This window comes from Schistocerca gregaria, chromosome X (assembly GCF_023897955.1).
Source record: "Schistocerca gregaria isolate iqSchGreg1 chromosome X, iqSchGreg1.2, whole genome shotgun sequence".
In the NCBI taxonomy this organism is placed as follows: Eukaryota; Metazoa; Arthropoda; class Insecta; order Orthoptera; family Acrididae; genus Schistocerca; species Schistocerca gregaria.
The window spans coordinates 245,711,751-245,734,220 of NC_064931.1; the positions used below are offsets into that span (position 1 = coordinate 245,711,751).

At 39.3% G+C, this 22,470-nt stretch overlaps 1 protein-coding gene across 1 annotated transcript in view; it reads left to right on the forward strand.

The window, feature by feature from the left end:
• The first annotated feature begins 6,420 nt into the window (after positions 1-6,420).
• Positions 6,421-22,470, forward strand: part of LOC126298428 (uncharacterized) — a 54,838-nt gene continuing 38,788 nt past the window's right edge. Inside the window, exon 1 of the mRNA XM_049989756.1 lies at positions 6,421-7,152. Within this exon, the coding sequence (XP_049845713.1) occupies positions 7,081-7,152 (72 nt within the window). The 5' untranslated portion in view covers positions 6,421-7,080. The remainder of the gene's footprint in view (positions 7,153-22,470) is intronic.

Below are 22,470 nucleotides of genomic sequence, written 5' to 3' on the forward strand. Positions count from 1 at the left end.
TTAATGGGCTATGGCAGCAGACGAGGAACGCAAGTGCCTTTGCTAACAGCACAACATCGATGGCAGCACCTCTCCTAGGCATTGTAATACCATGGGCTGGTCAGATAAGTCCCAATTTCAGCTGGTAAGGGCTGATGATAGGGTCTGATTGGGATGCAGACCCCATGAAACCATGGACCCTAGTTGTCAACAAGGCACTGTACAAGCTGGTAATGGCTCGTAACGATGTCGGATGTGTTAACATGGAATGGACTGGCCTCTCCGGTCCAACTGAATGATCATTGACAGTAAATGGTTATGTTTGGGTACTATGAGACCATTTGCAACCATTCATGAACTGTTTGCAAACAATGATGAAATTTTTATTGAAGGCAATGCTCTTTGTCACTGGGCCACAGTTGTTTGCAATTGGTTTGAAGAACATTCTGGACAGTTTGAGGATCGTAATGATGATTGGTTTGTGAGGTGCTCAACTGTGTGGTCATCAGCACCCTTACAAAGTCCCAATTTCTTCACAGTCCAATTTTGTTCACAGTACAATCAAGCCAGACACGAACGATGAGGATGATGATGAAAAGATGAGGACAACACCAACATCCAGTCTCTGGGCAGAGAAAATCCCCAACCCAGCCTGGAATTGAACCCGGTACCCTGTGATCCAGAGGTAACAATGCTAGCCACTAGACCACGAGTAGTGGACAGGACAGTTGGAGCCAATGATTTAATCACCCGACATGTATCCCATTGAACATTTATGGAACATAATTGAGAGGTCAGATTGTGCACAAAATTCTGCATAGGGAATACTTTCGCACAGTTTATCGACGGCTATAAAGGCAGCATGGCTTAATATTTCTGCAGTGTACTTCCACATTGAGTTGATGTATTAAGCCAGGAAAAAGGAGGTTCAACATGATATTAGGAGGTATCCATCATGGATGGTATCTTATAACACCACTTTCACCATTTGGTCAAGCTTGACATGATGTCTAGTGTGGATACACTCTGATGTGGCATGATGGTCCATTGTCGTCTAATATAAATCGGCCTTTATGAGAAAAGTTAGATCAGTCATTCATTTTGAAAGGAACTATGCTGGCATTTGCCTAAAGAGATTTAGGGAAACCAAAAGAAAATATAAATCTATAAGAGCAATTGGGAATGTGAACCGCCATCCTTGTGATAGTCTTACAACTGTGCCACTTCACTAGGCATATTGTACAAGTTGCCATGGAACATAAAATTAAATTATGACTTTGTGTATAAGGAAATGTCTGACTCAATTACATATTTCAACATATAGGTAGTACTGGGCATTTCCCTTTTCTAAGCAACAGTGTGGAACCATGTCACAGACATCAAATGCTTGTTGTTCAAAATAGTTTTTATAAAATATGTTTAGTTCAAATTTTAATGACCATTAGTGTTTGTGTTTCATGCCAAATGCAATGTCACACAATCAGGACTTGCCTCCTGTTACTACTATGACATGATGGAGAAGTATTCAAATGATATTTATGAATGTCTCTTTAATTTTTTGTCCAGATACAAATTACAAAATGTTTCAAGCAAATTTTCTTTGGCCGTCAGGGGGACATCAATCAGAATGATCGCCTTTATTGTAGCTTCTTTTTTTTTTTTTTTTTTTTTTTTTTTTTTTTTTTTTTTTTTTTACAAAGATATGAACAGTGGTATGACTTTTTTAAATGGCACCTTGTATTTTTTATTTGGTAATTCATTTCCTCTCCTAAAGACCAATTCAAAAATGTATCACAGTTACTGTGTTATTAATTATGCTATTAATTACATACCATAACATTGATGTTGATGCTCCCAGCGCTTGTTGCAGGTACTCAGGGTAATGGAACACATCCACGTGCTGACGTTGGAAGATGACAAATGTAAACATAAGTAGAATGCATGCCCTTCATTCTGTCAACCATCATCAGTTGAAGAGTTGTGCGAGTAGAATGTATGCCAACGAAGAGAAGGTAGAAATGCTACTTATCTATGGGGTATGTAAATTAGCAAAACAGTATTTACAATACTGTTTTCTTACGTATGGGTACATTTAGTACAGTAGTATAGTCCTTTTAAGTACTGTTGTGTCGAGTAGGCACACAGTAAAAGCTGTCCTTCCTACGAACTGCATCGACATAACGTTTCTTTTATTGTTGTTGTCGAAGGTAATCGAGGTGCTACGCAGGCAGCGGAACATTACAGAGAGCAATATCCTGACAAGACCTCACCTTCCCGACAGATGTTTTCTCTTCTTGTTGCGATGCTTCAGAAAAAGGGAAGTCTGAACTCATGACAATGCAATCATTGTAGCACTCGCAAAGATGAAGCAGCCGAAGTTACTGTTCTCGCGTCCGTTGCTATGAATCCACACATGAGCACAAGACAGCTTGAACACGAGATTGGCATTCCTAAAACCAGTGTACATCGTATTCTTACACATCACCGGTTCCATCCTTACCATGTACACTTACATCAAGAATTGCATGGAAATGACTTCCAGAATTGTGTTTAGTTCTGTCACTGGGCACAGCAGCAAATCCTCACCAACCCGAACTCCTTCTCCAATGTTCCTTCTCAAACAAATGACAGGTAAATACAAGGAACACGCATTATTAGTCCAGCGGCAACCCACGATGGCTTGGACATGTGGAACATCAGCGTCAATGGGGAGTTAACGGCTGGTGTGGGATGCTTGGTATTACAATTATTGGCCTTTATTTAACCAACGGTAGTCTAAACGGCACAGCGTATGCCAACCTCCTGCGATGAATTCTTCTTCCTCTTCTGGATGAAGTGCCTCCAAGAACCAGAATGCTTATGTGGTATCAACACAATGGATGTCCAGCACATAATGTCTTGCGTACACGTCATGTTCTGAACTGAAGTTATCCTTCCAGATGGAATGGTTGAGGAGGAACAGTTACTTGGCCTGCAAATCCTATGGATTTTTTTTCTTTGGGGATGCATTAAAGACATTGCCTATCACAACAGTCCAACAACTCCAGAGGACATGTAGGAACATATCGTGCTTGCTTGTAATTCTCTTCAGCAGGAAACATTGGAAGCAGTAAATAATTCTTTCATTCAACAAGTGCACCAGTGTATCACTGTCCAGGGTCACCACTTTGAGCACCTTTGAATGTTCTACTCCAGGTCAATGGTACACGACAGTCAAAGTCAATTTAGTGGTATGTTTTTACTTGATTTTTGTTTTCTGACAACTCCAGCAAGTGGACGAGTTTGTGATCCCAGGTTCAAAGTCAATGTTGTGTTGTGTAACTAATAACATTGTGTTTCAGTGAATGACACACTGTGATACATTTTTGAATAGGTCTTAAAGAGAGGAAATTAATTACTAAATAAAAAATCTCATACCACTGTTCATATCTTCGAAGAGAAAAAAAAAAAAAAATACGAAGCTACAATGAATGCAGTCATGCGGACTGATGTCCCCCTAATGGAGACAGAACATTTGCTTGAAACATTTTGTAATTTGCAACCGGACAAACAGTTATTTAGGGTGTTCAAGATAAATGAAACACTATATATAAAAACGGCCGTGATGGGTACTACACAGGGAGCAATTTTTGGTCCTTTGGCTTGAAATTTTGAAGACACACCTGTGAAAATCTGAAGCATACTATCTAGATTTTTATGGCTGTCAGGCGATTGTAAGGTAGCCAGATGTCTGTTCACAATCGTGACTTTATGCTGTGCTTCAGACCGCCATATTGAGTCTTTTGATTGGAAACTTTGAAAACAGACTTGTGAAACATCAAACTGGAAAGACTTCTTGTCATCTGAAGCCAAACATCTGATATGCTATATGTTCCACCTATTGTAATTAAAAAATATAGAAAATAAAAAAACTGAGTTAATGGATCGACAATAAATTTGAACAAGCGTCATGGGAAGCCCGCTCCGAACTTCTAGAACGAACGACAAGGAACAAAATGAGATCAACAAAAAAAGTTGCCATGAGGCTAATTTTCTGTACCGTACAGATCCACTTGTAAATGACGTGTATCAAATGCTTCACGAGTTCCGATCAAACAAAATAAATCATAATAAGCTACTGCACTTTTAAAGATCACTGTAAATAGCGTCCCGTTCTGTAGGAATAGACTGAACTCAATTCAACTCTGGTTCAGCAGGCGCGACGGCGGCAAACTCCAACCTTGCGCGAAACAATCAACAACAGGGGCGGCCGCCGCACACCGGATTGAACTGATTTAGAGTTATTACCAAGCAAACTCGGGTTGACTTTAAATCCCCTCAACCTGAGCTAATCCAGTTTGGCGGCTCAAGTTGCACCTGTTCCCCCCAGTTCATCTACATCTACACGATTACTCTGCTATTCACATTTAAGTGCTTGGCAGAGGGTTTATCGAACCACAATCATATTATCTCCCTACCATTCCAGTCCCAAACAGCGCGCGTGAAGAACGAACACCTAAACCTTTCTGTTCGAGCTCTGATTTCTCTTATTTTATTTTGATGATAATTCCTACCTCTGTTGGTTGGGCTCAACAAAATATTTTCGCATTCGGAAGAGAAAGTTGGTGACTGAAATTTCGTAAAAAGGTCTCGCCGAGACGAAAAACGTCTTTGCTTTAATGACTTCCATCCCAACTCGCGTATCATATCTGCCACACTCTCTTCCCTATTACGTAATAATACAAAACGAGCTGCCCTTTTTTGCACCCTTTCGATGTCCTCCGTCAATCCCACCTGGTAAGGATCCCACACCGCGCAGCAGTATTCAAACAGAGGACGAACGAATGTAGTGTAAGCTGTCTCTTTAGTGGACTTGTTGCATCTTCTAAATGTCCTGCCAATGAAACGCAACCTCTGGCTCGCCTTCCCCACAATATTGTCTGTGTGATCTTTCCAACTGAAATTGTTCGTAATTTTTACACCCAGGTACTTAGTTGAATTGACAGCCTTGAGAATTGTACTATTTATCGAGTAATCGAATTCCAACGGATTTCTTTTGGAGCTCATGTGGATCACCTCACATTTTTCGTCAACTGCCACCTGCCACACCATATAGCAATCTTTTCTAAATCGGTTTGCAACTGATACTGGTCTTCGGATGACCTTACTAGACGGTAAATTACAGCATCATCTGCGAACAACCTAAGATAACTGCTCAGATTGTCACCCAGGTCATTTATATAGATCAGGAACAGCAGAGGTCCCAGGACACTTCCCTGGGGAACGCCTGATATCACTTCAGTTTTACTCGATGATTTGCCGTCTATTACTACGAACTGCGAACTTCCTGACAGGAAATCACGAATCCAGTCGCACAACTGAGATGATATCCCATAGGTCCGCAGCTTGATTAGAAGTCGCTTGTGAGGAACGGTGTCAAAAGCTTTCCGGAAATCTAGAAATACGGAATTAACTTGCGATCCCCTGTAGTATCAATAGATCGTTCCCTTCGAGGTGATTTATAATGTTTGAATACAGTATATGCTCCAAAATCCTACTGCAAACCGACGTCAATGATACAGGTCTATAGTTCGATGGATTACTCCTTCTACCCTTCTTGAACATTGGTACAACCTGCGCAATTTTCCAACCTGCAGGTACAGATCTATCAGTGAGCGAGCGGTTGTATATGATTGCTAAGTAGGGAGCTATTGTATCAGCGTAATCTGAAAGGAACCTAATCGGTATACAATCTGTACCTGAAGACTTGCCCGTATCAAGGCGATTTGAGTTGCTTCGCAACACCTAACGTATCTACTTCTAAGAAACTCATGCTAGCAGCTGTTCGTGTTTCAAATTCTGGAATATTCCATTCGTCTTCCCTGGTGAAGGAATTTCGGAAAACTGCGTTCAATAACTCCGCTTTAGCGGCACAGTCGTTGGTAACAGTACCATCGACACTGCGCAGCGAAAGTATTGCTTGTGTACTTTACATACGACCAGAATGTCTTCGGTTTTTCTACCAAATTTCGAGACAATGTTTCATTTAGCAGGCTGAGTTGTTCCGTAAGTTCGGTAACCATAGATTTTCACCACCGGTGCAATAAATATGTCATTTCCATTATTTGATCAGTCAGATCAACATCGCTCGGATTTATTGCAGACTCAAAATGCTAGAAATCCTTCATAATTTTCATATGTCACACATTTCAATTGCACACCACACTTCATTCAAATTAATTAGTAGCTTACCAGTTACCCTTTTCACGCACCAACACTGGATTAGACACATTCTTATAAATTTAATGCCAATCAGGTTATTTTACCTACAATCTCGAATCCTCTTTCTCTGTTGTAGATATCCCACCACATTCTTGCTTCTTCCAATACCAGGGCCTACGCATGCATTCACTCTGCGACGTCTCTTAGTGAAATTTTAACTAACTCTCACAATCAGACTATGAATTAGTCCCTGACAGCTACCTGTTCTAAGAAATTCTTTACACATCAGAGTTCCTCCCTTCTTTTTCCCATTGCTAAAGGCCATCTCGCCAGTACATAAAACCATAAAATCTCTTCTACATAAAATACACAAAAATGTCATTTGTATAAAAATACAAAAAACCCGCCCCACAGCTGATCTACAAACCTACAAAACATAACAGCAAGCTTTGAATCGTTCAGGAACTTATAATTTCATTTGGATATTGTAAAACTTACGTAACCCTATACCTGTAATCACCTTTATTTTTTATGTAAGCAATGGTTTAATCTAAATGTTAAGATGCAACACATTCTTTTAATTGTGTTAAAATGTTTTACGAAGAATGTTTGTCGTACTGCTGACCGGCCGTCTCACTGCCCATGTGGTCAGAGGAGCATAAAATTATATTAGTTGGAAAAAAATGTCCGGTTTCCTTCCTTGATACATTTTCCTTTGCAAAATGTTGAGGTTTTTAGGCCTGCTATGCATTTTCTGCATGAATTGAATGACTACATCTTGGTAGTCGAAGGACTTTGGATTGTGTGGTTTAAGCCTGTAGTAATTTTGTTTGAGCTCGAAAAGTAATTGTAAACACTAAATACTGAACGAAGCATGTTTACGTTCATGGGCGATCGGCAATGATGGATGAGCATATATTATTACATCCAGAGTTACTTGACGAAGATGAGCTCTACCGGATACTTAAGGATGTAAGTACATATATGTCGATAAATAATACTTAGATTTTGTAAACAAAGTGAGGAGATAGTGGTAAATAAAGCACCACGAATAGTGAGGTATTGTGAGTGGAATGCAGTTTTGACTCTTTTACGTAGTTGAGCAGCACACTGTCATTTTATAAACTGTTACTGTTAGGCAGTGTCGGAAGGGTTGAGAGAACATGTAGATGCGAGCCGTTTGTAGTACACTGTTGTACGTCGAGTAATAATTAGTTTGAAGTCTGGGTCAAGATAGTTATGTAAAATTCTATGGAAGTGACAGGTGGTTTGCAACTCATTCCAACAGATCATATCGTTTGTTGAATAGCATCAATTGGCCCCCATGGAGTAACCTAGCTCAATGACATAGTATGTACATCAGTGACCTCTCTTGGTGTGTTAAGTGATTTACCTATTAAGTAATCACTATATATTAGATTCTTGCTTTTAAACATGAATCTCTTAGTAGTGTACCTTGCCATTTTATGTATGTAGTCCTCACATATATCAATATGAGATTTAAGATACAGAAAATTTCATACTGAGATGGTGGTTGTTGTAGTCTCCATGCCACTGTAACTTAAATTCTTCTGAATCTGCTTACAGTTTTCATGTCTTTGTTTCCCTCTATCATTCCCTCCCCCCCCCCCCCCCCCCCCTCCACACACACACACACACACATCCCTCCAATAATGAATTGGTGAATCCTTGATGTCACAGAATGTGTCCTACCAAGTGATCCCTTCTTTTACCCTGGTTATGCCATAAATTTCTTTTCTGCCCAGTTCTCTTCAGTAACTCCTCATTAGTTATGTGATCTACTCATCTAATCTTTGGCATTCTTCTGTAGCAGAACATTTGACAAGCTTCTGTTCTTTCATTGTCGAAACAGTTTACTGTCTATGTCCAATGTGGCTACACTCTATACAGATACTTTCAGAAAAGTCTTCCTAACCCTTAAATCTACGTATGTTTGATGTTAACAAATTTCAGTTAAAGTTATGTATTGGAACCCCTGGAAACCTTGGTTGTTTGTGGTGACATAGCGATCTGTAATGCAGCCCGAGGTCTAGGTTAGGTGAGAAGCTGACAACTTGGTTGAGAGTTGGTGAAACCAAGAAGTGTGATGTCAGAAAATATGTTGTTGGTAACAAATTCACTGGTAGTGAAGCCTAATGTTTATGTGCACGCCATATTGAAAAATTTAAAGGGGGGGGGGGGGGGGGAGGAGGCTCCAATTCCTATCTTTTATCCTAATTTCTCTAGAAACACTTTTTTTGCCATTGTCAATCTACATTTTATATCCTCTGTACTTTGGCCATCATCAGTTGTTTTACTGCCCAAATGTGTCCCATTTCCTAATCTAATTCCCTCAGCATTTCCTAATTTAATTTGAAAACACTGTATTATCTGTATTTTGCTTTCGTTGGTGTTCATGCTATATCAATGAGATGGCAAAGAGTTTATGTTTAGGTAATAACAGAAATATGAAAATGTAGAAATTTTATAGGTGCCTGATTATATTGGCACAAGTAGGTTGTAATAGCATCACATCTGTTCTATATTTTCATGGACTGGAGGGTCTGATATTTTCACAGTTAACTTCAGCTTAAGCAATGAAGAATGCTGATTATCCTCGAATGCCAATTTCACCCTGCTGTCCGTAAGATGTGTTAACTAAGATAGAAGTTTGTCAAAATTTAGGCTTAAAACAGTGGTATCAAAAGTGTAATTATGCTGGAATGGAGCTCAGTATGTTAGTATTGACTTAACAACACTAAAAGTTGTGGTCTTGATTCATATTTGTTAAAATAATGTTACTGCTGGTCATTCCATAGTGTACATATTGATACACATTTGTGAGTAAAACAGAGCTTAGTTTCTGGTCTGGTTATTTATACAGCAGTTAACTTTTCCACACTCATTATAAAGACACTGTTGTAGTGTGGTGATTTAAAGGCAAATTACAAAACAGATTATTGTCCTCTTATAGGTATTTGTGCCATGACCTTCGCCCCCTCGACTTCGGGCTTTTATGCTCTGCATTTCTTAAAAATCAAGTTTTACTACCTGTGATTGCCACAGTCACATCCTAAAATGGGGGGTGCCTTACTAGACAAGCAGAAAACTCTTAATGATGACACCATAGAATGCTCACAAAAGATACAAGTCATGTGAATGTGGATGCTGATCTGTTTTTATTAAGGTGTATTCAAAATTAGATGTGCTTAGCTTCATAGAAATTGTGACATACCTATTTCATTTACTGTGTATTCCATGATCGTGAATGTATGTGTCAAAAGTTTATTCACAGAAAGTAGATAGGAAACAATGTCACTTCTTAAATTTCATAAAACTATGAAACTACTGATTAGTCAGTCTTATTAATCATATTCTGAGCTGTGGTCACCTTTGTGCTCATACGGCAAAGACTACCAAATCCACCGGTTAGTCCCTCAACCGTTAGGGGTAAAACTCAATGGGACTCGGGGCAAGTAAGGCTAGCAACCTGCTTCCCTGGTACTTTAAATATGATGCTGGCAACAATCGGAGCAAAATGCCTTTGACCTTTGGAGGTGACAGGGTCCCACCTCTAACTGACAGCCAGGGACTCCTAAGATACGACTTTTGGCAAACAAATTGTAATTAGATGGGGAGCTATTAATATCAATGGGGGCTACTCTGGGAAGAAGGTAGAGCTGGCAGAGGCTGCAAGTAAGATGGGGCTGGACGTTTTACCTGTTAGTGACATTCGGGTAAGGGGTGAGAAAGAAGAGGAAGTGGGAGAATGCAAGGTATACCTGTCGGGAGAATACAAGGTATACCTGTCAGGATTCAAAGCAGGAATAGCACTATGGGGTGTAGTGCTTTACATCAGGAAAGAAATGGAACCCAGCGTAGTTGCAATAAGGTATGCAAACGAACGACTGATGTGGATAGATTTGACAGTGTCTAGCAAGAAAATTAGGATTGTGTCAGTATATTCGCATTGTGAAGGGACAGATCAAGATAAGATGGATAGTTTTTATCATGCACTCAGTGGTGTAGTTGTTTGAGTAAAGGACAAGGACAGTGTTCTGCTTGTATGAAAAGGTTATGGGTAAATTTGGAGAAGATATGGAGGCTAACAGGAACGGGAAACAACTCTTGGATTTCTGTGCCAGTATGGGCTTGGTAATCACAAACTCCTTTTTTAAACATAAGAACAGTCACCGGTATACTTCGGAAGGCAGGGGAACCAGATCTGTCATTGACTATATCACAACAGATCAGGAATTCAGGAAGGCTGTGAGAGACACACGTGTATTCAGGGGATTCTTTGATGACACTGATCATTATTTAATCTGCAGTGCAATTGGTATTGTGAGGCCAAAAGTGCAGGAGGTCAGGTCCATATGTAGGAGGATAAGAGTAGAGAAACTTCAGGATAAGGAAATCAGGCACAAGTACATAACAGTGATCTCAGAAAGGTACCAATTAGTTGAACATAGTCAAGTACAGTCATTGGAAAAGGAATGGACAAGGTACAGGGACACAGTACTAGAAGTGGCTAAAAAATGTCTTGGAACAGTATTGTGTAACGGTAGGATGAAGCAAACAGCTTGGTGGAATGACACAGTCAAGGCAGCCTGTAAAAGGAAAAAGAAGGCATATCAAAAATGGCTACATACTAGAACTCGGGTAGACAGAGAACGTTATGTTGAAGAAAGAAACAAAGCCAAACAGATAATTGCAGCATCCAAGAAGAAATCTTGGGAAGACTTTGGGTCAAGCTGCTGGAAAACCATTCTGGAGTGTAATTAGCAGTCTTTGAAAGGGAGGTAAGATGGAAATGTCAAGTATCTTGGACAGGTCAGGAAAACTGCTGGTGAATCCTGTGGATTCCTTGGGCAGATGGAGAGAATATTTGGAAGAGTTGCTCAATGTAGGTGAAAATACGATCAGTAATGTTTCAGATTTCGATGTACAATGGGATAGGAATGATGATGGAAATAGGATCACATTTGAAGAAGTGGAGAAAATGGTCAATAGATTGCAGTGCAATAAAGCAGCTGGGGTGGATGACATTAAGTTGGAACTCATCAAATACAGTGGAATGTCAGGTCTTAAATGGCTACACAGGATAATTGAAATGGCCTGGGAGTCGGGAGGGGTTCCATCAGACTGGACAAAAGCAGTAATCACACCAATCTTTAAACATGGAAACAGAAAAGATTGTAACAACTACAGAGGTATCTCTTTAATCAGCATTGTAGGTAAAATCTTCTCAGGTATTTTTGAAAGGAAAGTGCAAGTATTAGTTGAGGACCAATTGGATGAAAATCAGTGTGGGTTTATGCCTCTTAGAGGTTGTCAGGACCATATCTTTAGCTTACAGCAAATAACGGAGAAGTGTTACGAGTGGAACAGGGAATTGTGTCTATGCTTTATAGATCTAGAAAAGGCATATGACTGGGTTCCTAGGAGGAAGTTATTGTCTGTTCTACGAGAGTATGGAATAGGAGGCAAACTTTTGCAGGCAATTAAAGGTCTTTACATGGATAGTCAGGCAGCAGTTAGAGTTGACGGTAAATTGAGTTCATGGTTCAGAGTAGTTTCAGGGGTAAGACAAGGCTGCAACCTGTCTCCACTGTTGTTCATATTATTTGTGGATCATATGTTGAAAGCAATAGACTGGCTTGGTGGGATTAAGATATGTGAACACAAAATAAGCAGTCTTGCATAAGCAGATGACTTAGTTGTCATGGCAGATTCGATTGAAAGTTTGTAAAGTAATATTTCAGAGCTAGATCAGAAATGTAAGGACTATGGTATGAAGATTAGCATCTCCAAAATGAAAGTAATGTCAGCGGGAAAGAAATATAAACGAATTGAGTGCCAAATAGGAGGAACAAAGTTAGAACAGGTGGACGGTTTCAAGTACTTAGGATGCATATTCTCACAGGATGGCAACATAGTGAAAGAACTGGAAGCGAGGTGTAGCAAAGCTAATGCAGTGAGTGCTCAGCTACGATCTACTCTTTTCTGCAAGAAGGAAGTCAGTACCAGGACTAAGTAATCTGTGCACTGTTCAATCTTTCGACCAACTTTGTTGTATGGGAGCGAAAGCTGGGTGGATTCGGGTTACCTTATCAAAAAGGTTGAGATTATGGATATGAAAGTACCTAGGATGATTGCAGGTACTAGTAGATGGGAACAATGGCAGGAGGGTGTCCACAATGAGGAAATCAAAGAAAAACTAGGATTCGGTTAAGAATGATTTTGAAGTAATAGGCTTAACATCAGAAGAGGCACCAATGTTAGCACTGAATAGGGAATCATGGATGAATTTTATAAGGGGGGGCTATGCTCCAGACTGAACGCTGAAAGGCATAATCAGTCTTAAATGATGATGATGATACTAATCATCGAAGTCACACTTGAGCACCGTGCAGTTCATGGAAGAATGTTTATTAAGTTGATTTGTGATTGTGATTTTTTTGCTGTGAATTGACCTTGTTACAGCTGAGCATATTTGTGTAAGCTTCATAGTGACCACAGGATCTGTCACCATCTCGCTGCTGCAGAACTTATTCTCAATATAGCTGTGCTGTAATAGCAATAACAATTATCAGATAAAAACTAAGTGATCTCTTCCAGCTCAGGCATTTAATTTTATTTGTATAAAGCTCACACACACAGTTAAATACCCCCATGGAAGAAACACGATAAGTCCATTTAATTTAAAAATGATGATGTCACATTCTGATGGCCAGCTGTTGGTACTGCAACACAGTTAAAATGACTTTCAAATAACTTGGCAAGCCACTGAGATACAAAGGGTTTCACTGTTAGTGGCAATGAAAAGAACACACTAAATCAATCCTCCCATGGAAAGAATGGGGCAAGTCCAAGATTTGCTTCTGAGGTTTACATTACACCTGTTAGCTCAGTTTGATTGTGACTGGAGATATGTTTGGTTGAGTTTCTTACTCTGTGTTTTGTAATGTTACAGCAGTAGCATTTAGTGTGAAGTGTGATATTAATGTAGTCCTCTTAGGATCTTTAAAATGTGTGGATGATCATAAGATGAATGTGAGAAGCCATTTGTTAGTCAATCAGCTAAAAAAAGAAAAAGTTATGGCAGAATGCGTAACATTTGTAGGTACCTCAGGGCAATGTCTCATTAATTAGGCAGTGACTGCAAATGCCCAAACAATGGGTGTTCAAAACAAATCAAACACCTTGAAAGAAAACAGCTGGTCAAGAATTTTAATTTGTTTGGTAACTGTAGTGATCAATCTTCTTATTTAATCAGCTTAGTATCTGACATTAATTGCTCGTAGAAGGTGTAGGCATGACAATTTCAATACCAGAGGTAGCTCTTTCTTATACATTATAAGAATCAAACAAAACGGTACCATGAGAGATACACGTTTGCCAAAAGACCTTCATTGCCTCACATAAAATAATAAAGCACAGGTTACAGACTACACTGTAGCGTATGAAGAATACTAGAATATCTCCCAAAGACAAAAAAAGACATGCATGATAACTGGCCATGGAAACTATCCGAAGAAAAGGAGACAGCCATTGTAAACCAAGTAGCTGCTTCTAAGGGAGGAAGTAGCTACTATGAAAAGGAAAATACTGTTGAATTTTCCTTCCAGAAGAACAATCAATAAAAAAAAGTCTTGAGTTATATAAAGAAAAATACTCTGAACTTCATATTGCATAAGGGACATACAAGAAAATATTTAACGGCAAATTCAGCTTAGCATTTGGGTACCCATATACTAATACCTTCTCATCGCGTGACAAATTTCAAGCAGAATTCATTGGTTTGATGCAAAACTTTCACATAATAACTTTGAAAAAGAAAAGTTAGAAACTACAAATAAAATAGAAGTACTTAGCATGGAAGATCAGGTTCACAAGCAAAGAACTGTTACATTTTATTCAAGAAAGCAAAAAGCGAGGCAAGAAAGTAAAAAGGTAGTAGAAAATGAAGCAGTATGCAAGAACTATCAAAAAAATGTCCAACAGTGAAGCAATACTTACACTTACACTGAAGATGTAGGACATAAAGAAACAAATGGATTTATTAGCTTTTTGCACCATTATTTGAGTGAAATCCTTTATGCAAAAGTGAGGTTTTTTGTAATGCTCTGTGATTCATTGCCTTAGGACAGAATAACTATAGAATGCTATTATACCTTCACTATGTTGTTCATACCACTACAAGATTAGAAAGTGTCAAAATAGTATATCCAATGAACAGACACTGTTACTTGGAATGTGATAAAAACTTTGGTTTCATAAAGAAGAAAATTATCCCAGAGTTACCAGAAGACTGGGTTAATGCTTTTGAAACTGCAAGAGTGAATTGAAGGCCATATAGAGTCATTCCTGATCAACAAGAAATGGTATGAGATTAGATGAACTTTTTAAAAGTGTGTTACAAACTATAGTGTTCTTTCACCACATAATATCTCAGGGAAGTTCTGCTCATGAAGGAAGATCAGATGTTCCAAAACAGGATTATTTATCATTGAGACTCTACACCAGTAGATTTGAAACATGCAAATGGTCTTCAAGTAGATGTCAGGCCTGAGTATCAATGCAGTAATGTGATGAATTCTTATGGCACCATTGAGTATGCAGCAGTGTTTTATAATATAAACTTTTTATAAGGTAAATCAAGATTGTTTTGCAAGTAATTTGTTGTAGGAGTATATTTTCAGAGCTCCCGCTAATATCTTACGAAAAATATGCAGATCTTCAGAAACTTAAACAGTTTTCTGCTCAAGACAAGAAATTTGTATTCCAATCTACCACATAACAAACCAAATCCAGGACTAAAAAAAAGGAACTTCTAAAGCTAAACAACACAAAAAAGGGACGAAAGCTTACCAAGAAGTGATGGACTTATCAAGTCCTGTCTGCATCAATGATATACTTCCTCTGCTCGTTTTGTATTCATCATATTATTTAAATTTTTAATTTTTTTCTAATGTACTTCCTATTTGGCGTCATAATTATGTTGGCTATGCTCGAATGCAGTTTAAGTTCTTTTTGCTTGAAGTTTAAAAGCTTAAAACTCCTCTCCTAATAAAAGTACAAAATGTGACTCATCCCATTTTTTTTCTGTGGGCTTGTCAGTTATAAAAATCATTCTCATTTATCATTGAAGTGTGAGTGTAATAGTTTTGTTTTATGAGTTTCTTTGTGCATCATAATGTGCTCTCAACCTGGTAGCTTGGAAAGTATTCCGTGATAAAAATAAAATGAAATATTCTTGCATTTTGGGCCTCTATGCGTCTGCTATGCAAGTACTGTCCTTGACAAAATTGTTTCATGAGCCATTTCAGTATTAATTGTTTCTTCAACACTTCCCCCATGTATCCTCTTGAATGAAGTCATGCTTGGGTGATTTTTTCTTTTTTTTTTCAGCTGTGCATTTAGTTCTTTATGTATTTGCTGAGAGTTCATTCATTTTTAACCAATTTTTCACTTTTTTGTAATTTTTCAAAGGTTTTCTGGTCAACTCGGTTTTCTTTTGGAGTCCCTTGAACTCAGTTTGATTCAGGAGTTCCAGTTAATAATGATTATTTCCCAGTCTCTCTCTCTCCCTCTCTCTCTCTCTCTCCCTCTCTCTCTCTCTCCCTCTCTCTCTCTCCCTCCCCCCCTCCCCCCCCCTCCCCCCTCCCTCCCCCCCTCCCTCCCTCCTTCACCCCCCTCCCTTCCCCCAGTTTTTTCTTTTGCTGCTGCTTTTGTAATCTTTCTTAGATATTCTTCACTTATGCCTTAGAGTTCTTTGCGTTTTACCATGTTTTTATTAACTCACTTTCTTGTCTCTTTGTTCGATACAGATTTTTCAATTGATTTTAAACTAACATCCCATTGAGCTAGAAACTTGAAATTTTAAACATAATTCAAAACTGGATGATAGTGCAACATTAACTTACTGTTCAGTAGTGGTGGAAGTGAGAAAAATTGATAATGCCTGACATCTACATTGCTCTGCATGTTAGATGTATTGTTTTTGGTGGTATCAGAATGCGTTTCGGGGAGCGTATGCATGAACGGTCACACTGGGGTGGAGAAGAGGAAGGGGAGATGTACAGAACAGCAGTTTCAGGACATTGGAAATCCAAGTATCTGAGAAATCCACATATGAGCCCTGTGTGGTTGTTAAGTTGGTGTATTGGACAGATTTTTGTGCATACTCCACAGAAGTCTACTCAGTATGTCAGTCCATAGTTATCCAACCCTCATGTGTCTGTCTGGTGTATTTTATGGTGACATTTGTGTTTAAAGTCACACAGTTGCTACAGGCTTTAATGATGGTGATAAACAACAGTGTATAGAATTTTGTTAATTCATTGTGGGCATGGAGATGAAAGATACCAGTTTTGTTTCTCATTTATTCATCAAAGCTTCATGTTTTTTCTGCTATTTCCCAAAAAAAGGGTTTATGGGTTGTTCTTTTTTGCAATAAAGACTATTACAGAAACTGTGAACCTAGGTAAGATGTAAATCTGGCTTAATCCACAAATGCAAGAACATGCTGCAAATGTCATTTTTCAACAGGACAGGATACAAGTGCACTGGGATCTTCTTGTAAGAACATTTCTTTGCAATCATCTGCCACAGTGGTAGATCAGTCTGCAAGAGGGGTGGTGATTTTGCATTACACTGTAGCCTCAAAGGTCGCCTGATTTAAGTGTGTGTGTGGTGTGTGTGTGTGAACAAGTAAGTAAGTAAGTAAAAGCCTGTGTGAACTGTGATGCCAAGTAACTTCAGGCAAGCCCACAGAGTTATGGGATGGGTTCAATTAATACCTGGATGTTTTTTGTGTGTCTGGTGGACAATGCATTGAACATTTGAGAAAACTAAATGAAAACTTTGATACTAAATGCAGCTGTAAAGAGAATCCCAAGGTTCTATGTGCATGCATGTAAATGAAATACCCTTGTAAAATCTGATGGTTCTTTTGTACATAAATACACAGAGGTCCAATATGCACAAGTTAAAATTTACTCAAGGTTTCTTCCTTTGTGTGGAAGGAATTCTCTTGTGAAATTGGATGAATCTTTTTCAAAAACAAATTGCATTATTGCCAATTGTGTACATTGCTTGAGGGTAAATTTGAAAGTGTTGAAGTTATCCACCATGCTTCATGTGCTGCCATTAAGGTTAAATCACTGTTACTTCCTTTAGTGAAGGTGTTTGCAGTGATTTCTAGTATATTTAGATGCAGAATCTCTTAATTCATAGCATGACTAAACCTCAGTTTACCTCACTCAGTATTAAGAACAAATATGCAGTAGCCTATTGAAAATGGTAGTACACAAAACAACGGTAGTTAAGTAAGTCTTTTTGTGGATAACAATGGAGAGGACTCTGCACTTTCACTTGTGGCAGATGGCTGTTGCAGTAAAACAGACCCCTGCTGAAACCAGATATGTGATTACAAATTGTGAAAAATGTTTATTCAGTCAACATGTCTATATGCACATTTATGTTGTCATGGTCTTGTTTCAAACGAGATCAATGTAAACACCACTCTACACCAAACATCAGCTTTGACTATAGTGCTAATGTTCCCAAAAACCATGTAGATGTTGTAAATCCGGGTTAACTGAAGCATTATGTACTGTGTCACCAACTTGCATCCAAACTGTCACTTTTAGACTTCAGCCAATGCTACAGATCAGCATGTCACTGCAAGTAAAACCAGAAAAATTGGTTTCTTTATAGTTTCAGAGTTGTCAAATTTCAGAAAATAAGGAACTTGAGAGCTGCTTTGTAGGCCTGTATGAATGTCACCTCCACAATCTAAACATTGTATATATTGATGAATCAAACTGGGGAACTGTTTTGGCCATTCACATGATTTTCAGGATCTAAATTTGAAATGAATTTTCTGTATTTAGTGCAGAGCTGAATACAGCCTTGTAGGTGCTGAACCATATATGACGTGACAATCAAAAAGTAAGGTTTGTATCTGTCCTGCATTCCTCAGCACCTTTCAAGTCCTTTGGCAAATTTGCCAAACCAATACAGTTGTTAAGATTATAGAAGACTGTCTTTCTATTAAAAAAGCAACGAAGGATGTGTCAATCTTTCCAGGACCAGAAAAATTTGGTAAATATATGAGCTGGCTGAGAACTTGAGATTTGCAGACTCATACAGTGTTGAACATTAAGCAGTTCTCCTCCTATGCCCTTTTTTGTAGCTCATAACTACCAGGGTGTGGAACATTTTTTTAAAAATATTTTCAGTTTTTATTACAGGCCACCTTTTTAGGCTGGAGATTAGTATATTACCACTTCCTGCCAAATTCATTGTTATTTAGTGATCAGCAATCCCCAAGTGCTTCCTACTTTCTTTTCTATTCCATTAATACACAGAGCAAAGAAAAAAATGACTGATTGTATGTATGGGTAAAAACCTTTGTCTCTGTTTGGTTCCCTGTATGAGATACTCTATACAGACAGCAAGGTTATTGCCCTATCTTCTTTGAACACTGGTTGTCAAAATTTACTTAACAGGGATTTGCAGAAATATAACCTTCATTAAAAAAAATCAATCAGCTGTTATGAGCATGTGTTCCAGGTTTGTATGGATTTATAATGGTTGTCACAATGCTAGCAATATATCTATGCATTCCTTGACGTCAGTTGTGACGCCTACTGATAATGATTATTAATGCTGGCGCAGTATTCCAGAATAGACTGCACTGTTGTCTCATAAACTGTTCCCTTTAAACAGGTGTCTTTTTGATCATGAATGTATAAGTCATATTTATTCATTCAGATTATATAGTCAGTGAAAGTAACCATATCTACAAATGTGCACTGAAAAACATGTATTCCATGTCCAGAGAGAACTTGCTGTCTGTGAGGCACATAAGGCATTTGATAATAAAGAGAACTATCTATTGCCATTAGAATGTGTTTGGACTACAATTACAGTCTCACATGCACAACTTGCCATCAATCGTTCAGTTTCATGAAGGCATGTAATCATATGCATTTGTCGGCAAGATCAGCATTTACACAGCTGCAACTAGTTTCGAGAATATGAAGGACTACCTAACAATGTTAGCCAGGTCTTTAAGTACCATATAACCATTGAAGAGCTTTCCTTTGCAAGTAGCAAAACACAAAATTTGCAAGAGGGACAGGAAACTGCCTGGGAAGTGTGAAACATACATAGAGGCATATTTGTAGCACTAAAATTCAGTTTTGGATCATACAAAAATTTTTAAACAAAGATTCATTGTACAACTTAATTATGTCATGTACAATGTATTCTCAGTATTGGTGAAGGACATGATATTTTCATTGTAATCATTTCTCTAAGTATACTTCATGACTTATTACTTTTATGAATAACTACACAGAAACATATATACACACCATCTTACAGTCCTGATACTGTGCCTTCATAGCTGTTTTTTCTACTTCCAAGAAAAAACTTTCACACAAATTACTTTTTGTTCAAGACTGTAATCTGGAATCACATGTCCTAACAAGTTCCTTAAGCAGCAACAAGAGATGAGCCTGCACAGTCACTGCTAAGTCACTTACCTCCAAGATAATGATCATTTGTAGGGGATACTGCATTGTTCTCAGGTCCATAGCAATTAGGTGATGTCTTGCAGTTTGTCAAGTTGTAAATTTTGTATCATAGTCACAAATTCTCCTTTGCCTGTAAAATTAGTAATCAAGGTAATAGATTACACAAGATTTTATTTTTTTTCTTGCCTCTTTAGATCACAATGCATATTGTCTATGAGGTGTAGTTTCATGTTCTTTAAAGCTGCACTCAATGGAACTGTGCATTGAGCCCCATTCCATCCAAGTATGACGTTTCTCTGGCTAATCGATACCAGTATACCATTTGCCAATCTTAGTTTAGTGTTTTCTATCACTTTTCTGTTCTGATGCAGGCAGCTGTCAAAATACAAAATGACTTTGACCAGATTTTCCTTAATTGTTATGGATAGGTTTTCCAGATAAACAAGCAAAACTTGTTGCAACCAATCCACCATGAGTCCTACTAAATGAGAAGCCCATAGCATCTTGGCTGTTGTAGGACTGTACATTGTAAAATGAACAGCCAGTTATGGTTCATAATTAAGTGCACTTGTTTATATATATGGACCTAATTTCATGGCTAGAGTCCACAGTGCACACTGTGAAGAGCTTCCACTGGGCAGCTTTATTGCGTACATCTTTCTTACAGCCTTTCGTACTCTTCCATTCTGTTTGCTGCTTACGAATGTCTTCGCTCTAGCTCTCTGGTCTCTTAACTGCAGCACAATTTGCACTGATCTCTCTTTTGATAAATAGGCTGAAGTTAATCTCTTTGAAAATCAAGTTTAATTTTTAGAAGAGGAACAGTCTGTTGGTTGCACTTTTCTTTGGAGAGTCTGTAAACCTGTAGTTTGGATTGTTTAACAGGCTTAAGATAAGGTCTACAGGAGAATTTTCTGCACTAATGCTATGGCAAATTTGGAAAGTTCTCCAGAAATACTTTCAGAAGCTATTTCGCATAATTTTTCTTCATTTGTTCTTTTAGAACTTGACACTTCTGAATCGTGGCTCATCCCATTTGAGGAATTATACATCCAAAAAGTGTGTGTATTCTTTGATCTTGACAGGATTGAGAAACATCTTTTTGTATACTTTTTTTTCCCATCTCCTATTTCAGAGTGGTAAAAGCCTTTACTTTTTCTCCTTGGTTCATCAGTGATCTTCTCACAACCTTAGGTTTAAATAATGCCCACAGGACAGGTTACATAAATCTTCCCCTGCTTTCAGAAAGTGACAGATACTGCCTGCCTATCTTCAGCAGAAAATTCATGACACTTTTGAAGAATGCATTGGTCCTTATTTTCTTGGTCCCGTTGGAGAGTTACTAGTAATTTTGCCTTTTTGACTTCTTTGTATCCAGTTTATGTCTATCAATGTATTCTCAGAATTTTGTTGCCATTGGAGGTTTTGTGTAGGTGTGACATACCCATAAAGTGCTTGGTATTCACTTACAGTGTCCTTACTGGCCATCACTTCCCAATTTTGTTCCAGCATAAGTTACTGTCATATCTAGTGGCAACTATGGCTGCAGAATTACACTCCTGGAAATTGAAATAAGAACACTGTGAATTCATTGTCCCAGGAAGGGGAAACTTTATTGACACGTTCCTGGGGTCAGATACATCACATGATCACACTGACAGAACCACAGGCACATAGACACAGGCAACAGAGCATGCACAATGTCATCACTAGTACAGTGTATATCCACCTTTCGCAGCAATGCAGGCTGCTATTCTCCCATGGAGACGATCGTAGAGATGCTGGATGTAGTCCTGTGGAACGGCTTGCCATGCCATTTCCACCTGGCGCCTCAGTTGGACCAGCGTTCGTGCTGGACGTGCAGACCGCGTGAGACGACGCTTCATCCAGTCCCAAACATGCTCAATGGGGGACAGATCCGGAGATCTTGCTGGCCAGGGTAGTTGACTTACACCTTCTAGAGCACGTTGGGTGGCACGGGATACATGCGGACGTGCATTGTCCTGTTGGAACATCAAGTTCCCTTGCCGGTCTAGGAATGGTAGAACAATGGGTTCGATGACGGTTTGGATGTACCGTGCACTATTCAGTGTCCCCTCGACGATTACCAGAGGTGTACGGCCAGTGTAGGAGATAGCTCCCCACACCATGATGCCGGGTGTTGGCCCTGTGTGCCTCGGTCGTATGCAGTCCTGATTGTGGCGCTCACCTGCACGGCGCCAAACATGCATACGACCATCATTGGCACCAAGGCAGAAGCGACTCTCATCGCTGAAGACGACACGTCTCCATTCGTCCCTCCATTCACGCCTGTCGCGACACCACTGGAGGCAGGCTGCACGATGTTGGGGCGTGAGCGGAAGATGGCCTAACGGTGTGCGGGACCGTAGCCCAGCTTCATGGAGATTCATGGAGATGGTCCTCGCCGATACCCCAGGAGCAACAGCGTCCCTAATTTGCTGGGAAGTGGCGGTGCGATCCCCTACGGCACTGCGTAGGATCCTACGGTCGTGGCGTGCATCCGTGCGTCGCTGCGGTCCGGTCCTAGGTCGACGGGCACGTGCACCTTCCTCCGACCACTGGCGACAACATCGATGTACTGTGGAGACCTCACGCCCCACGTGTTGAGCAATTCGGCGGTACGTCCACCCGGCCTCCCGCAAGCCCACTATACGCCCTCGCTCAAAGTCCGTCAACTGCACATACGGTTCACGTCCACGCTGTCGCGGCATGCTACCAG